Genomic DNA, 16,821 nt, shown 5'->3' on the forward strand with positions numbered 1-16,821 from the left:
ACAAGAAGGAGATGAAGGAGGGGGCAAATATCACAGCAGGAAGGTCTGAAATATTAGACAGTGCTGCTAGAAGTTAAATCAAAAGATAAACTGAAAGTAAGTAAGTAACTACTGCAAGGGCTCGACACACTCTGACTGGATCCTACTATAAAACAAAACTTTTAGCCCATCAGTCTCTGTGCAAACCATAGAGGCTGACATAAGAATAGTTTAAGACATAAATCCTTTAAGTTTGAGGCAAGAAGCCAAGAACCAGCTGTAAACCTTTGACATGTTAAATAGAATGAGTAATTACATTTTTATTGTTACATATAAAGACCACATGGCACAGTATGCAAAACAAAACAAAAAACATTTCTTTACAAAAACGTAAAAAGTAAAAAGTTTTGTTATCACATCCACATTTTGAGACATGAACATACTGGAGCTTACTTTGTGCTATTGAGCCTGACTCAATGATGCTAAAAGGAAACTCGAGCGAAACCAACAGATTCAAGCATAAACAGAGACGTGTATGAACAGTTATACACAGTTAAACAGGTTTAGCAAAAACAAACATTTTTAAAAGGTCTTTAAAGGAAATAAAAATGTTGATGTGATGGAGGGAATTTGTCATCAGGGAGAAGCGTAACAAACAGAAGTATCCCTCCACTGACCTGAGCTCACATCAGAATCTCATCAGCACCAGTCCTCTGACTCATCTTTCATTCCTCATTCACTGACTCCATCTTTACCATTTATTATAGTAGGACTGCTGCTTCTTCTTCATGAAGACAAAGATCTGACGGCTGCTCTGTGTTGAAGCACAGCCACAGAACAGTGATGCTTTTGTCATAAGCTCCCACAGTCCAGATCACCTGAACGGAGAAACAGAGTGAGAAGAAGTTTAAAATGCTCCTAGGAAATGTACCAACATTAGACCAGTTTGCAGTAGATTTACATTTGTGTACATTTTGATAGATGGACATTTTTCACCACTATCCATTTGATGGCAAATAATCGAAATACAAATTTCATTCCAATTAATTTTAGGGGGTCTAAAGTTACTTAGAATCAAACCGCTCCTTCCAGTCAGCTTGGACAAAGGTTACTAACACTTTCGGCTGTCGTGTTGCTTTAGTCCCATGATAGCTTGTTGTATTGTTTTTCTACAGCCAGAAGCTGAATGTTAACCATGAACATTAAGTAACATGAAACGTATTTCACTCCAGCTTCCTAAGTTTTGTCTTATTTTTACAACATTAAGAGCCAGTCCATTTTGATTGTGCAACTACAGAAGGCGGTTAATGTTTCACCTCAATAAAACAGGTAATGTTGAACAGTACATGCACCAAAGTTTCCTACCTTTTGTGTACATCTTTGATTCATTCCAGCACTAGCACCTTACACTCTCTCTTGGCTATTTTTACCAGTGAAACAAAGCTGGGGTCGGGGGGCAGGTGAGGGGCTCGATTAACAGTTCCTGCAGGAGAGGTTGTTGTCTGGAGCTCTGCCATAGTGCCTGACCTGGACCCAGAACAAAGATATCACAGACATCATTGTGGACTGCAATATGAAAGATTGTCTTAAATGCGTCTCCAATCTTGCATAACTACTACAATGTCTCTAAAAAGTGTATCGTCTATTATGTGAATCTTTTATACAAACATATTTGGCTTAAATCTGACATAGCTCAAAGGAATTTCCATCCATCTTCTTCTTCTGGAAACAACCTAAGCAGAGAAGTCTCCAGCCACCTCCCACAGCCTATTCACGGGGACGCCAAGTCGTTTCCATGGCAGCAGAGAGATATAGTCTTACCAGTTTGTCTTGGGTCAGCTACAGGGTTTCCTCCAGGTGGGACACCTTGGAACACCTGACCTGAGAGGAGCCAATGAGGCAACCTATAGATGCCCAAAACAATGACCCGGCTCATTTCCAGAAGCAATAGCTCGACTCTGAGCACTTCTTGAATGACTGAACTTCTCACCATCTCTAAGGGAAAGGGCAGCCACCCTCTGGAGAAAGCTCGTTTCTGTTGCTTGTATCTTTGATCTTGGTCACAACCCTCGCCCACCCAAGTTGATAAAAGGTCATTTCTTCCCTTTTTACAGTTTTCAATTAATTCAACTTAACTTTACTCATTTAATAAAAACTTTTTTTCCCAGTCACCCACACCCCAGTGGAAGTATCTCAGTGCCCCACAGTTTGAGAAGCAGTCTTGTACAATGACCCTCCATACCTGAGATTTACTGACCAAAATGGCTGGTGGTGGGGGAAGCTCTTTAACCGGCTCAGGCTTCGTCCTTCGAAGGTGTTTTTCAAAGGTGACTGAGGCTCCGTGGGCGGTGCGGGCACAGAAGCTGTAAACTTCATATGCTGGCTCAGCTACCGCGTTATCATAGACATGTGGAAGATGGAAAGCCATTACTTACATTTTTTGTCAAGCAAAACTGTGCCAAATAAAAACAATACAGCAGTATGAGCGGTGTAGTAATTCCTGGTTTAAAGTTCTTCAAGGATCAAACATTAAACGGAGCATAAACAGGATTTACTGGGCTGGGTTTGTGCACTGTTAATATTAAGACAATGTCAATACATTTAACAACTTATTTCCTTTGGTACCTCAAAAATCCCAGTTTTGAGAATCTGGAAGGCCACAGTGAAGGACAGCATGGAACCTTTCTTACACTGGCCCAGGTTGTTGAGTGGAGACTGGCACACAACCGCTCCCACACTGGGATCCTGCTCACTTCCTCCTAGATGGATGCATGGACAGTGAGGAGCAGGTAACAAACATAAGCAGGGGGAAGAATGAGAATTTAGACTGGATTAGGTATCCGATAGAGGATTGGAGCAGAGAATATTTATCCAATGCAAGAATCTAAGGCTACGTTCACACTGCAGGTCTTAATGCTCAAATCTGATTTTTTTTATCAAATCCAATTGTTTTGGCTGCTTGTTCACAATACAAATAAAATGTGACAGCAAACGCGCTCTAGGGTGAACCCTCAAAGCGGCCCGCATGTGCAAAAGCAGACGTCACACACAACGCGCTCTGTTTACGGAAGTAAAAATGGTGGCTACGGATCTAGTAGGTGTTGTTGCAGCAGTCTATCAATTTCTCTCCATGCTAATCAAGTCCAAAACCTCAGTTTCTGTCCATTGACTCGCTGCAGATTCAGGAGAGGGAGCAAATAATTATTTCCCACACACTAGGAACTGTCTGTAGGATTTGATACTCACCCTCTGAATTCCAGATCAGACGAACAGCAAGGAAATCTTGCAAATTGTTGAGCAGCGTATATTTCACCCAGAAGTGTTGTTGAGGCCTGACGGTCCTTGGGCAGGACGCCATCATCACCAACTCCGGACGATTTAAGTGAACACTGGGTATCGAGTAACAAGTAGAGATGCATCTGGAGAGAGCATGATAAGTATTATATTTCTATTATTAGAACATATAGCAGGAATTCTTCTTATAAGAGAAAACAAATAGCACAACAAGACTACAATTTCAATTCTATACAATTATAAACAGAAAAAAGTCATTTAATGTTCTTATATGGAGAGTGTTTTGGTTTCTTCTTTAATACATTTTGTATTTCACACATAAAGGCATACAAAATGACACAATGTGCTTATCCCTGTCAGGGTCACGGGGGGCAGGAGCCTAGCTCGGCTACCACAGGGCGAGAGACAGGGTACACCCCGGACAGGTCGACCAGTCTATTGCAAGACTGATACATAGAGACAGACAACCATTCCCACTCACAGTCGTACTTATGGGCAATTTAGAATTATAAGTTAACTTAATCCCACTAAACTTTGGTCTTTGGACTGTGGGAGGAAGAGAACCCACGCAAACTCCACACAGAAAGGCCCCAGGCGCTGGAACTGAACTCAGGATCCTCTTGCAGTGCTTATCGCAGTGTTACGCCTGCTTGCGTTTGTTGAGCAATTGCTGTCCTTCTACAGCAATGCATAGTGGTCAAAGGTCTAATGTAGTGCAGCCACATACATGATCCATAGTTGCTACAGTCTGCGCTAAGGGTGCAAACACGCACTCAGTTGTTATTTAAAATAGATGTTAAACTACAAATTCTGGAAGTCATATAAATATCATCTCTTAAATTGTTTAAAAAATTGTTTTTATTTTGCCACAGTTGGTGAAATTAATCAATTTATTTTTATACTAATTTTCTCTAAATCCTGTTATATGTTTGTGTTCAGTCAAATAACATAATAGTGCTGTAGATCCAAAAATATAGGATTATAGATCTCTCTCTCTCTCTCTCTCTCTCTCTCTCTCCATATACATATACATATATATATATATATATATGTATATTAAAGGTTATTTGTATTTAGCAGCCTGCAGCCTTTTGATGATCCTTTGGTGCCCTCTAGTGACTCATGTGAAATAGTGATCAACTGGGAAATGAATGTTATTTCTGTTAAATAAACTTGTACGATCTTTATTTGTAGACCACACTAAGCAAAAGATAAATAAAAACTCAAAGGGAACTTTAAGTCTGTTTGCCATCCTTTACTGGATGCAAGCAGCAGCTGTAATTACTTTAAAATACACGGCAGTCGTTTCATATACACAGTACATGCAGACTCCAGGATTGTTATGTACTGCTACTGCTACAGAAATACCTCAACAAGAAGACAAATAGTTACCTCATGGCAGGATGTACTGGACTGTGCCACTGTAGGACAGCCAACAATGGGACTTCCAAACCCTATGAAAAGACAACAACATTATTTAATAATTAAAACCTCCTCTTCGACCCCTCTACCTCTCACATTGGACTCTCCGGGAGGCTTCAGACTGAAAGCCCCATAGAGGGCAGAGAAGTGACAAGGTGATGAGAGGCATTATGAGGTATGGTCTTTCCATGTGATTTCCATGCATCCTCATTAAATTTTCAGTTTTTACAGGTGGGATAAGGTCCCTAGGCTAGATGCCCCATGCTAACCAAGCCTACCTCGGATATGGGCAAGAGAAAAGGGAAACCATACCATCGCCAGGATTAACAAGGTCCCTGTCAGGTGTTGAGGAGCCAGGATACTGATGAAAAGTGTACTGAAACAAGAAGGCTCAAGTCGGCAAGAGATGAGAACAGGGCACTGTTGGAGTACTAATATGCAAGTAACCCCAGGAGAAGAGGTTACATGAGCGGGATGTGGGACCTCTGGTATCTCCAGCATCCAGATTGTCAGCAAAACAACTACTAACTCAGTGTTCCAACATTTGGAGGAAGGAACTGCTGTCACAGCTAGAGACTGACGAGGTACAACACACAAGCTACGGCAAGGGGGAGCCAGGAAGACAAGTTGGGGGGAGATATCATCATCACCCCCACCCGAGCTTGGGTACCAAGCCCAGGTACGATGGAAGAAGGAGCGCTGAGTGTGAGAGAAACTGACCTGAAAGGTAGGATCATGGTGAAGCTTTAAATTTGGACCCTCCGTATTCGGTTACCAAGATTACGTGAAGCACTCTCTGAAGGTCTACTAGATGATGTGAATGCAGCACTACGGACAGTTCCTACTGTAACCATCACTGAGACTAATCAATACCCTTCAGTACCCTGGAGAAGGAGACTGGAGGTCAAGATCAAGGTAGCGTGGAGGGAAGTTATCGGTATTGAAGTAGAAAGAAATACAGCAAGCATGATAACCTGCCTCAGTACCACATGGAAGCTCCTGTCAGGCATCATATCGGAGGCTGAACAGGCAAATGGTTCAATACATGAGCGGCGCACAGAAAGGAATCAGCAGGAATACTAGAGGAGTGAATCCCCAGCTACTGGTAGACAGAGCAGGCGCCTGAGACTGCAAGAGTTTGAATAATACAGGCTAAGGGAAGCATGTATAAAGTAAACAGAAAAGGCAGAGTGCCTTTAATTCCTATGGCATGTTCTAACCTCTGTAATACAAACGGTGGTGACCAATAATGAAAGCAGCACTGTGATGTGGCAGATTTCTTTTCTGATGTATTAATCATACATTTTTATCGTGTCACATTAGTAATAGTAATAGCAAGAGCACTCCTGTCACTTAGTTGTATGCATGTGCACTACAAATGGGCCTTATGCTCTACACACACACACTTGACGCAGTGAGGCCAGTGTTAGTTCATGGGAGAGGTTAAACAGATAGTGAGCCTCCTGTTTATCAGGGACGTAAATCCTTGGGTGACGGCCAAGCAGAAAACAAAGTCATAATTCTGTCTGTGAGGGAGAATTATGACTCTGCGGTCCTACCTACCTATGTCATGTTTGGTGACAGGGTGTGTACCACACTCAACATGGACCAGAGGAAGCAAAGGAAAGAGTTGTCTCAGGAGATTAGAAAGAAAATCATAGACAAGCATGTTAAAGGTAAAGGCTATAAGACCATCTCCAAGCAGCTAGATGTTCCTGTGACTACAGCTGCACATATTATTCAGAAATTTAAGATCCATGGGACTGTAGCCAACCTCCCTGGACGTGGCCGTAGGAGGAAAATTGATGACAGATCAAAGAGACGGATAATCCGAATGGTAACAAAAGAGCCCAGAAAGACTTCTAAAGAGATCCAAGGTGAACTTCATGCTCAGTGAACATCAGTGTCAGATCGCACCATCCGTCGCTGTTTGAACCAAAGTGGGCTACATGGGAGACAACCAAGGAGGACACCATTGTTGAAAACAAATCATCAAAAAGCCGGACTGGAATTTTCCAAACTACATGTTGACAAGCCACAAAGCTTCTGGGAAGATGTCCTGTGGACAGATGAGACCAAAATTTTACTTTTTGCCAAGACACATCAGCTCTATGTTCACTGACAGAAAAATGAAGGAGGAGGAGGCTCGGTTATGTTCTGGGGCGTCCTCTGGGGTTGAATCTGTGCAGGGTACATTGAAATCTGAAGATTGTCAAGGTATCCTAGAGAGAAATGTGCTGGCCAGTGTCAGACAGCTTGGTCTCAGTCGCAGGTCATGGGTCTTGCAACAGGACAATGACCCAAAAACACACAGAAACACCCAAGAATGGCTGAGAGGAAATGGCCTGTATTTATATAGCGCTTTACTAGTCCCTAAGGACCCCAAAGCGCTTTACATATCCAGTCATCCACCCATTCACGCACACATTCACACACTGGACTATTCTAAAGTAGCCTTCTATGAGCCCTGACCTCAATCCTGTTGAGCATCTTTGGATGAAACATGCCGTGTGGAAAAGGCGCCCTTCAAACTGGAAACAACTGGAGCAATTTGATCAGGAGAAGTGGGCCAAAATACCTACTGAGAGGTGCAGAAGTCTCATTGACAGTTACAGGAATCGCTTGACTGCAGTGTTTGCCTCAAAAGGTTGTGCAACAAAATATTAAGTTGTGGGCACCATCGTTTTTGTCCAGGTCTGTTTCATGCATTTAGTTTTTTTTAAATAATTCTGTTCAAGCATGGTTAAAAAGCAATGTGTGACTTTCAATGGTTAACATTCATAGAATTTGTATTTACTTATACTTTTGTTTTACAGTTATTTCTGTGACCATTGTGAGTTTTTCGCTCATTGACTGAAGGGTACCAAGAATTTTGTCCACGTCTGTAAATCATATATAAATCACGGTTTATGCAAGCAAATTGTTAGTACAATCACTTCCTTTATTTCTACCGTGTGTGGACTCAGTGGAGACCTTCAAAAAGCAGCTAAAGACGTGTTTATTTCAAAAAGCTTTTAATTGGAACAGGGTTTTATGATATATGTGTTTTTACCTTGTAAAGCACTTTGTGACACGTGTCTGTGAAAGGTAATATATAAATAAACTTTACTTCCTTACTATTTATTGTAATCATTTGGCAGCTTTAACTTTGCACTAAAACTTGTTTTCACAAAATCGCACTGGTTTTAAAAAAGTAACGACACACTCTCCAGTGTGCCTTCTCACCTTGCTGGATTGCTGTTCTTCTTTCTCTTGTAGCTGCAGCTGAAAAATGAAGGTCTGCTCCTCCAGGGCACTAAGCATACAAGGTAAATGTGATGATTTGTTGTCTATCCGACAGAATGAAGCCATGCTGATCTCTGCTGACTGGTGGCTTTAATAGAAAGTATAAAGCGTTATGCTCATTAGGAGGCTAAAGAACACAGAAAACAACTTGCCAATTACTTCCCTGCTTACAAAGCATTTGCACACCGAGTGCATATGTACTTACCAGACATTGTCGACTACGAGCACTGAGCCATCAGGCATCATGGGAAGGTAAGACGAGTTATAGTTTGGAAGAATCTTCACATCTTTGACACACATTCTGTCCTGTGAGCTGCAGTTCATCACTGAGGAAAAAGTAACCCACTAATCATTAGCTGTTTATGAGCTTATTGTACTTCTAGGTACAATTGCATCATTTTGGTGTTTTGCTAACTTGACGCAGTTTTCTGGACCTTTCAAATTCCCAATTTTTGCTCAATTTAACAGAATAGTATTGTATATTGTGTATATTCATTTTGTTTGAAGTTTAAAATGCAGTAAAAATCAGATGAAGGTAGCGTGACAGACGTTTACTTTGATTACACAAAAATGAGGCAGGACTACGTGATGGATAATTCTAAGGAGCTCGGAAAGCAACCAGCTGGGCTTCTTTAAGTTTCTTGAAGACGTTTCACCTCATACTTAAGCTCTAAAATCAAATAGTGGCGAGTCACAAGTAATTACACCCTATTTAAACCCCAGTGGGCTGCCCCCTACTGTTGCATTTAAACCGTATTTAAACGTGTTTGGGTTTATGTTAGGACTACTCCTGGCAACGAATTTCTTACTTGACTAACTATGTGGGGGGGAAATGAGACACTTGCTTAAAACTAAGAAACACTCAAATATTCATTTGAGAACTGTATGATGAAAAAATGTCAATTCCATAATAACAAAAGGGATTTGAAACCACGTATCACACTGTTTAGTAATGAATCATGGCGCTTAACTGTGTGGCGTCTGACATGGTTAATGATCAACATTAAACATTACACGTAGCTGCTTTAGTTTAAGGGTCGTGATATAGCGGCTGCTGTTTCACTTAATACTGAGACAGGTAGCTGTTGTTTAGGAGAGATCCAGATTTGGGAAAATACAATTAAAAAAATAATAAAAGTCCACGTTTTGTGTCTGTGTGTGCATGAGCTGCTGTTCTACCCTTGAGGACGGTCAGATGTTTTCCAGAAACAGTCATATGTCGACACTGGACACTGGGAGGTGGAAGAACATCCAGGGTAGTGCTGACTAGGAAAGAGGAAACCATGGTGTTTGTTTACTATCAGACTGGACAATGGAATTATAATTTATATGTAATCCAATGGGACAGATACTGGTTTCCTAGTCTTATGACCTCATTAGTTGTAGGTTTTAGACTACAATCCTTTTTAACTCTTGTGACACACAGAGCTCATTCAGTATGTTGAGATGGCGTGTTTACCTTGTGCCTTGAAGGTGCTAAGATCTTGTCTGAAGGTGCATGTTGGACTCCTAAACTGCAGCAGAGTCAGGTAGCCAAGCTCCCTTAATTCTGCATTTTCCTCCATCTGCTTCCACACAGTGACTACAATCTGTCATCACAGAGAGGCATTCAACTACAGGTTCCACCTCTAGAGTTCATCATACAGGGTACTATGCAAAAGTCTTAAGCCACCTTTAATTTCTTACACTTTGTTAGGAAAACTGGAAATAATAATAATGGATTGCATTTATACAGCGCTTTTCGGGGCCCCAAAGCACTTTACAATGCCACTATTCATTCACTCTCACATTCACACACTGGTGGAGGCAGCTACGGTTGTAGCCACAGCTGCCCTGGGGCAGACTGACAGAAGCGAGGCTGCCATATCGCGCCATCGGCCCCTCTGGCCAACACCAGTAGGCGGTGGGTGAAGTGTCTTGCCCAAGGACACAACGACCGAGACTGTCCGAGCCGGGGCTCGGCAACATTCCGGTTACAAGACGAACTGCCAACTCTTTGAGCCACGATCGCCCTTATACATAAATACATAAAGTTTTACTGAAACTCAAGTTGTCTGCAGCGTTTCCTGACTGCCAGTGCCAGCCTTGTCCCTGAGACGCTGCGAAGGGCGAACTGAACCTCCAGCCTCCCGGGGATCCGGCAGCTTATGCGCCACAGCAGACGCAGCTGCAGCAGGAGGCAGAGGGCCAGCAGCTGCTGGAGCGTCGTCATCCTCGGCTCCTAACGTGTTCGAGTCAGGGGTCACCAATGTGGAGGTAAACACAGACGAGACGAGAGCTCTCACACGCCAACGTTTCTCACTCTAACGTTATTCTTGAACAAACAACAACTGCAAACATCGTACCACAAAACTCAGCAACACACTTCCTGCGTGTGAGTGGAGTCCACCACAGTGGAAATAAAGCAAAAACAAGAGTTTGTAGATAAGATAAGCTTTCTTGTCATTTCTGTCTTCACAAAGATTTTTCCGGGCTTCTTGAAGGGCTTTCCAGAGGTCTAATAGGGTTGTTGGCTGCTGCTGTTCTCTGTAAAGATGATGCGGGCTCCGAGGAGGCCGATCCATGATGTACTCCATTGTGTGTTTTTCTCTTCAGGTATGCTTTTACTCCTCTTTTTTACTTTAGTTTGGTTTTAAAAATTTTGTCATCTAGTTTTTGTTTTTAGTTTAGTTTTGGTTGATTGTAATAACATTTCTACTCAGTAGTGTGCAAGCCTGACAATATCAGGCAGAACTGATCCAGGGTATCACTGAGCTGGATCGTCTCAGGTGCATAGTCTCAGATTGACCGAAACAATGTCTAGATTGAGGTCAGGCATGTGTGGGGGCTGGTCAATAGTATCAGTTCCTTCATCATACTCTTGTCACATGAGACCATGTGACCATTCTGGTGCAACACAAGAAACCCAGGACCTGCTACACCAGCGTATCATCTGACAGTGGCTCCAAAGATTTCACTCTGACACCTAACGGCCATCAAGCTGCCGTTGCCTAGCTTGCAGAGGGATGTGCATCCCTCCATGGATGAGGTTGCCCATTCCCTAACCTACAAACAAACCAGTCATGCTGAGCATTATTACAGGCAGCATAACATCCCCCATGACTTCTCCATTACTTTCACATTTGCCACATCCACTCAGGGTGAACCTGTTAAGAGGTAAATGAATTGGTTTTTATCAGCACCTCCAAGTCTGAGGCCATGTACCTCAGCTGGCAAAGGGCGGAGAGCCCACGCCGGGTCAGCGACAAGTTCCTGGTTGAGGTTGTTCAGGAGTTGGGTGCCTCCTGGGTGAGGTGTTCCAGGCATGTCCTACCAGGTGGAGGCCTCGGGGCAGACACAGGACATGTAGGAGAGATTATATGTCTCTACAGGCCTGCGAACGCTTTAGTGTTCCACGGGATAGGCTAGAGGAGGAGGCAGGAGGTCTGGGCGTCTCTGCTTAGGCTGTTGCCCCCGTGACCCGGTCGCAGATTTGTGGAAGAAAATGAAAGGATAGATGGAGTGGTCTTGTTATTGGCCCTCTAGACGGCCTGTAGTTAATGTAATTAACACCAAAGCAACTGAAACCGATTAAAAATCCCCTCTGCAACTTAACTGACCAGATTAATATACCAAGGGTTGAATTTATTTAATGCTTTACTTTGATTAAAAAGTGTTCCTGTAATTAGTTTGAGTGTATAAAGAAATCAGGGATGAGTCAAGACTTTTGAACAGTTTTGTACCATTTAGGAATAATAAGCACAGTACAAACAAACACTAACAAATATAAACACTAGAACCTATACAATACATGTTTACGTTTTTTTACACCATTTAAATTCCTTTTACTGAAGGCATCAGAACTATGAATGAACACATGTGGAATTCTGTAACAACAAAAAAGTGTGAAATAACTCAGGACATGTTTGATATTTCAGATTCTTCCAAACAGCCTTTGCTTTGATTCCTGCTTTGCTCACTCTTGGCGTTCTCTCCATGAGCTTCATGAGGTCGTCTCCTGAAACGGTTTCCAACAGTCTTGAAGGAGTTCCCAGAGATGCTGAGCACTTGTTGGTCCTTTGCCTTCACTCTGAGCTCCATCTCATCCCAAACCATCCACACTGGGTTTAGGTCAGGTGACTGTGGAGGCCAGGACCCATCAGACCAAAGCACAGATGTCCTCTGGTCTAATGTCCACTCCTTGTGTTTCTCAGCAGCTGTTTGACCATAAAGGCCTGATTCACACAGTCTCCTCTGAACATGTAGAGATGTGTCTGCTACTGGAGCTCTGTGTGGCATCTATCTGGGCTCTGATCTGAGCTGCTGTTAACTTGTGATTTCTGAGGCTGGTGACTCGGATGAATGTAGAGGGGACTCCTGCTCTTCCTTTCCTGGGGCGTCCTCATGTCAGACAGTTTCATCGTGGTCTTGATGGTTTTTGTGACAGCACTTGGGGACACATTCAAAGTTTTAGCAGTTTTACAGCCTGACTGACCTTCAGTTCTGAAAGTAATGATGGGCTGTTGTTTCTCTCAGCTGATTGGTTCTTGCCATAATATGAATTCTAACAGTCGTCAAATATGGCTGTCAGCTGTGCACCAACCTGACTGCTGCACAACACACCTGATGGTCCCAACCTCATTAAGAAGGCAAGAAATTCCACAAATGAGCCCTGACAGGCTCACCTGTGAGGGGAAACACGTCAGGTGACCCCATCATGAAGCTCACTGAGAGAAGGCCGAGGGTTTGCAGCGCTGTCAATCTATCTACATACACACACACACACACACACTACGTGTACATGCATACAGGTGTGTCCAACCTTGGCTTTACGTGTACTGACTGGCAGCTTGTCCAAAGAGACAGTGAGACAGAAGATAAGCTGGTCTTCCAACACCCAAGCAGACTGCAGGAGATCAACATAAGACAATTTTTGTTTAAATAAATAAAATAATATGGACTGAGTTAAACAATCAGTCACAACAGTACGATATCTAACAGCTGCCATCACAGGTAAAACTCTTAAAACAAACACTTTGGTAAATAAAAAATGAAACCTGTGCTCGCTTAATGCTAGTTTAGCTTTAATTGTGGTGGAAAATAATGTATGCGTTTCAGTTTTCTGTTTGCAGATATTTATGTATAGACATTTACAACAGCTGATAAATTAAAATTTAAAGAATAGTTTTACAATCATTTGTTGTATGTGTTTGTTTTTTCCTGAACAGTTTGTTGTAGCAACTCTTTTAACTCTGCATGTTATGGTAATTCAACTGTGCAGGTGCCCTGCTGCCACTGGTGCATGGATGTACGGCTCCTGAATGACTGGCTGCAGCCTTATATATAAAGCCTGGAGCGCTTCACACACTTCCCCTAACAGCTGAGGAAGTGGAGTGGGTGAGCTGCCGTTACTTTGAACACATCGTTTTCTCCTGTTTTTGGACAGGAGGTCAGACTCTGTCTTTATTTTGGTTCCTTTCCTCTGTGAGGTCGTGTATGTTGGCATCCATCAGACCTTAGCTTTGTTTTATTTACTATTTTGGCCTCAGGTCACCCTGAAGTGTTGACACTCCTGTTCTGTTGTTTTTGCCTCATTACTTTGTAAATAAATGCCATGTAATGACCAGTGATTGTTTCCTGTGGCTGCGTGGGTGTTGGTGGGGAGCAAGTGCCTCATCCATGCCATCTCCTGGCCCGCAGACGGGTTTGTAACAACAGGGACTAGACAGGAGAGTGCTGGGAGTGTTTTTGTACTTGTGTAGTTTGTTTTTCTAAAAGTAACCTTTTACTTTCACTCCTCACATTTTCAAAAACAGACTCATTACTTTGCATTCAAGAGGAGTTATTATTTGTTACTGCGAGCCTCCAAACATCAAACTGATTTATGTGTAAACAGTAACACATCCATGGCAGTCCTGTTGTGTAATCGTCAGCAGAGGATGATGCATAAAAGAGCTGAAGTGTGTCAAAGTCAGGGGTTAAAACTGGGCTTCATGAGCTGCAGGGCTTCAGCATCTAGTCAGCCCCACAGAAGGTGAGTGAACATAAAGGGAGTAATGTGTTACTGAAGGTCATTTCAAATGCAGCATTTCTGCAAACACACAAATTGTTTTTGCGCAGTTTGTGTAACAGTGTGTTGACAGGGAGAGAAAAGAAAGAGCTAACTTCACTCAGACAGACAGGACGTGGCAGGAAGAAGAGAGCTTACATTTAAAGGTAAGGATGCTCGTGGGATTTTTTAAAACGAGATACTTTGTTTGTACATGTGACTTTTTTTTTAATTTTGAAACATGCTGCAAATCAAACTAAGGCATGAAAACCCTCTGCAGGTTAGTTTTCTGCACTGGGACGACTTAAAGTAAAGCACAGTGGCTGTGGGTTCATGGCCACAGTTAGCTTAAATCACATGTAGCAGAGAGTCACATGAATTTGATGAGCTTAGATCCACTGATGAACTCCACCTTGATACTGGTTTTATAGCATCTAGTATAAAGACAGTATAAATTGTGGAGGATGAAACATCTGCTCACATCTGGTTGAATCCAGGTGTGTCCATCCACAGAGAGCAGCAGGTCAGCTGATCACAGCCTGCACAGTAAGAACACCTACTGGAGCTCTCAGGAGAAATGAGTGTGAGTTTGATTCAGTTCCCCACACTGAGCCGTGACAACCAGTTTTAGGTTCCCCACCTGCTGAACCCACTTTAACCTCTGACTGTGCACACTTCCTGTTTACAGGCAAAGTCCCCTCTACAATGGAGGCAACAGCAAATAGATTTGATTTTCCTTTTTCTTCAGACTCAAGCTGAGTATAATTAGAATCAAAAATAGACTAAAGTTTGTGTTCCCCTCTACTGATATTATTCTATCATTATGTTCACATAGCACAGGGTTCAGCATCCTCCTTTACTTCCTTTACTTCGAGCACATTTAGAGCCTTTACTTTTTTTTATTCAAGTAAATAAGTAGAATCAGTACTGTAACTTTTACTGGAGTATTTTTACTAGTAGTATCTGCACTTCTACTCGAGTACAGACAATCTAAACCACCCTGTTTTTTGTTTTGTTTTTTATCTAATTAGGACATATGTGTAGGTTACTTAAAAACCAATTTTTTTCCTGTCTCGTTGTAGGTAACATGCGACAATGAGTGATGACAGTTCTGCAGAAACATTAGATGTGTGTAAATCTATGGACTTCCTCTTCTTCAGTACTGGCTTATTTTACCTTGGCTTGTTCTGTCTCGCTGTGCATCGCTGCACTACTGGGTGAGCACTTATGACTGAGGAGTTGGTGACACTGTGTGAAGGTCTGCTTGTCCCCCCGTCTTCTTCCGCTCTGTTCTGCGGTCCTACACTCTACATCCTCGCTGTCTTCACTGCAGCTGCTCATGCGGTCACACTGCTCAGCCGGTGTCTGCCTCCAGCTCTCCGCGGCGCACACGCTCGCCAGAGCGCACAAAGAACCCCCCAGGTCCTTCCGAGACAGAGCACCATCGTCCCTGTCCGTTAAGCCCCGAAACCGCAACACCAGCAGAAACTGGAGAGTCTCCCCGAGGTAGACGTTCTTTCGCTGAGGAAGCGTTGTGTAGTTTGCTGCGTCTGATAAACTCGATATTTGGGCGACAGGAAAATACAAACAAAACTTGTATTGCGACTCCATCGTGGCGGTGGCTAACTCTGCCTCTGCATTTCACCGCGCCTGAACAGGAGCTTACTGAAAGCGCCCACCGATGTGTGCATCCTGCTTCCTTTCACTAATAGCGACAAAACAACAGGACGATTAATCGATGTAGAGAAGACGAATCAGACCAATGCAATCAAAAGTCAGTGACGAAAACCAGAAAAACGAAGGCATGCTGTACCAGGATGCAGTTTACATAAATAACATTTATAATAAGATCATTTTACGTCACCTTGCAGTGACTTCCTACTAAAGCTTAACTCTAAGCCCATGCAGCCCTAACTGACAGCTGCCACACGATATTGCCAACAATATTTGCTCATCTGCAAACACACACATGAACCTGAGTGAGATCCCATTCTTAATCAGCTCACCTGGGAACCTTGCTTTCCACAAGGTGCAGGTCTGTGTTTATGGGAAATCTGACCATTTGTGAGGTCAGGCACTGATGTTGAACCGGACGCCCGAATCACAATCTCTGCTCTAGTTATTTCCTCAGGTGTTCTGTCAGGTGTTCATTCACACCAAACTGTCTGATCCATGAACAGGGAGGGGTCGTACCCATCACTGGGAGCATGAAGCTGAAGTCCATGAAGCTCTCTGCACACTGTTCTTAAGGTAATATTACAGCCACAGTCTTGGAGGTTTGCTGGCAGCCTCTTTCATTCCCAATCACGTCCACTTCATTATAACTGTGTCAGTTGGCGATATCCTCCTAAGACCCAGCAATTAACTTTTGTCCTCCTTTGGGGACACGAGTCTGATACTTCTACATCATGCACCATATATATGACTCCTGCTGTACTGTCAGGGGGCATCCTGGCTTTTGTGTGGGCTGGGCAAACAGAACACATCAGCTTCCATATTTTATGGCCATGAGAGATTAAGTGATACTTCTGTTTTTTGTAGATTCTATTGCTTAAACTCAAATTGTTCCTTCTTTAATTTGAGCATCTTAACTTAGATCTAGATTTCTCAAATGCGTAGTAATTACAGGCTTTCCAAAACAAAACTTTTATTCTGTGTTCTTTTAAGTCGGCAGAACTTACTACCTCATAACCGATTCGAACAGTGTCTATACTTCAGGAAGTAGAGGGCAGAATGAGGCAGAAAGGATTTTACTCAGAGCTGTCGAAAAGGAATCAGTCAAAGGATGAAGTGGAGGAAGGCCAGACATCAGA

General features: G+C 42.8%; 1 protein-coding gene across 3 annotated transcripts; it reads right to left on the bottom strand.

The window, feature by feature from the left end:
• Window positions 1-279: 279 nt before the first annotated feature.
• On the bottom strand, window positions 280-15,735 carry trappc14 (trafficking protein particle complex subunit 14). Of its 3 annotated transcripts, none has more exons than XM_085400594.1 (12): window positions 15,185-15,735; window positions 12,803-12,865; window positions 9,440-9,569; window positions 9,160-9,246; window positions 8,186-8,306; window positions 7,921-8,068; window positions 4,666-4,727; window positions 3,226-3,398; window positions 2,605-2,738; window positions 2,222-2,367; window positions 1,345-1,506; window positions 280-857 (listed from the first exon to the last, which is right to left on the bottom strand). In XM_085400594.1, the coding sequence occupies exons 1-11, from the start codon at window positions 15,617-15,619 to the stop codon at window positions 1,365-1,367; spliced, it is 1,641 nt and encodes a 546-aa protein (XP_085256720.1). In that variant the 5' UTR covers window positions 15,620-15,735; the 3' UTR covers window positions 280-857; window positions 1,345-1,364. The 3 variants fall into 3 exon arrangements, with proteins under 3 accessions (XP_085256720.1, XP_085256721.1, XP_085256719.1); XM_085400595.1 differs by having other exon boundaries at window positions 7,921-7,990; window positions 12,782-12,865; window positions 15,185-15,734; XM_085400593.1 differs by having other exon boundaries at window positions 12,782-12,865; window positions 15,185-15,734.
• Window positions 15,736-16,821: the final 1,086 nt, after the last annotated feature.

The sequence above is a fragment of the Rhamphochromis longiceps genome, linkage group LG3 (genome assembly GCF_057381845.1).
Source record: "Rhamphochromis longiceps isolate RC_006_pf linkage group LG3, R_longiceps_female_GT1.1, whole genome shotgun sequence".
NCBI classification, from domain to species: Eukaryota; Metazoa; Chordata; class Actinopteri; order Cichliformes; family Cichlidae; genus Rhamphochromis; species Rhamphochromis longiceps.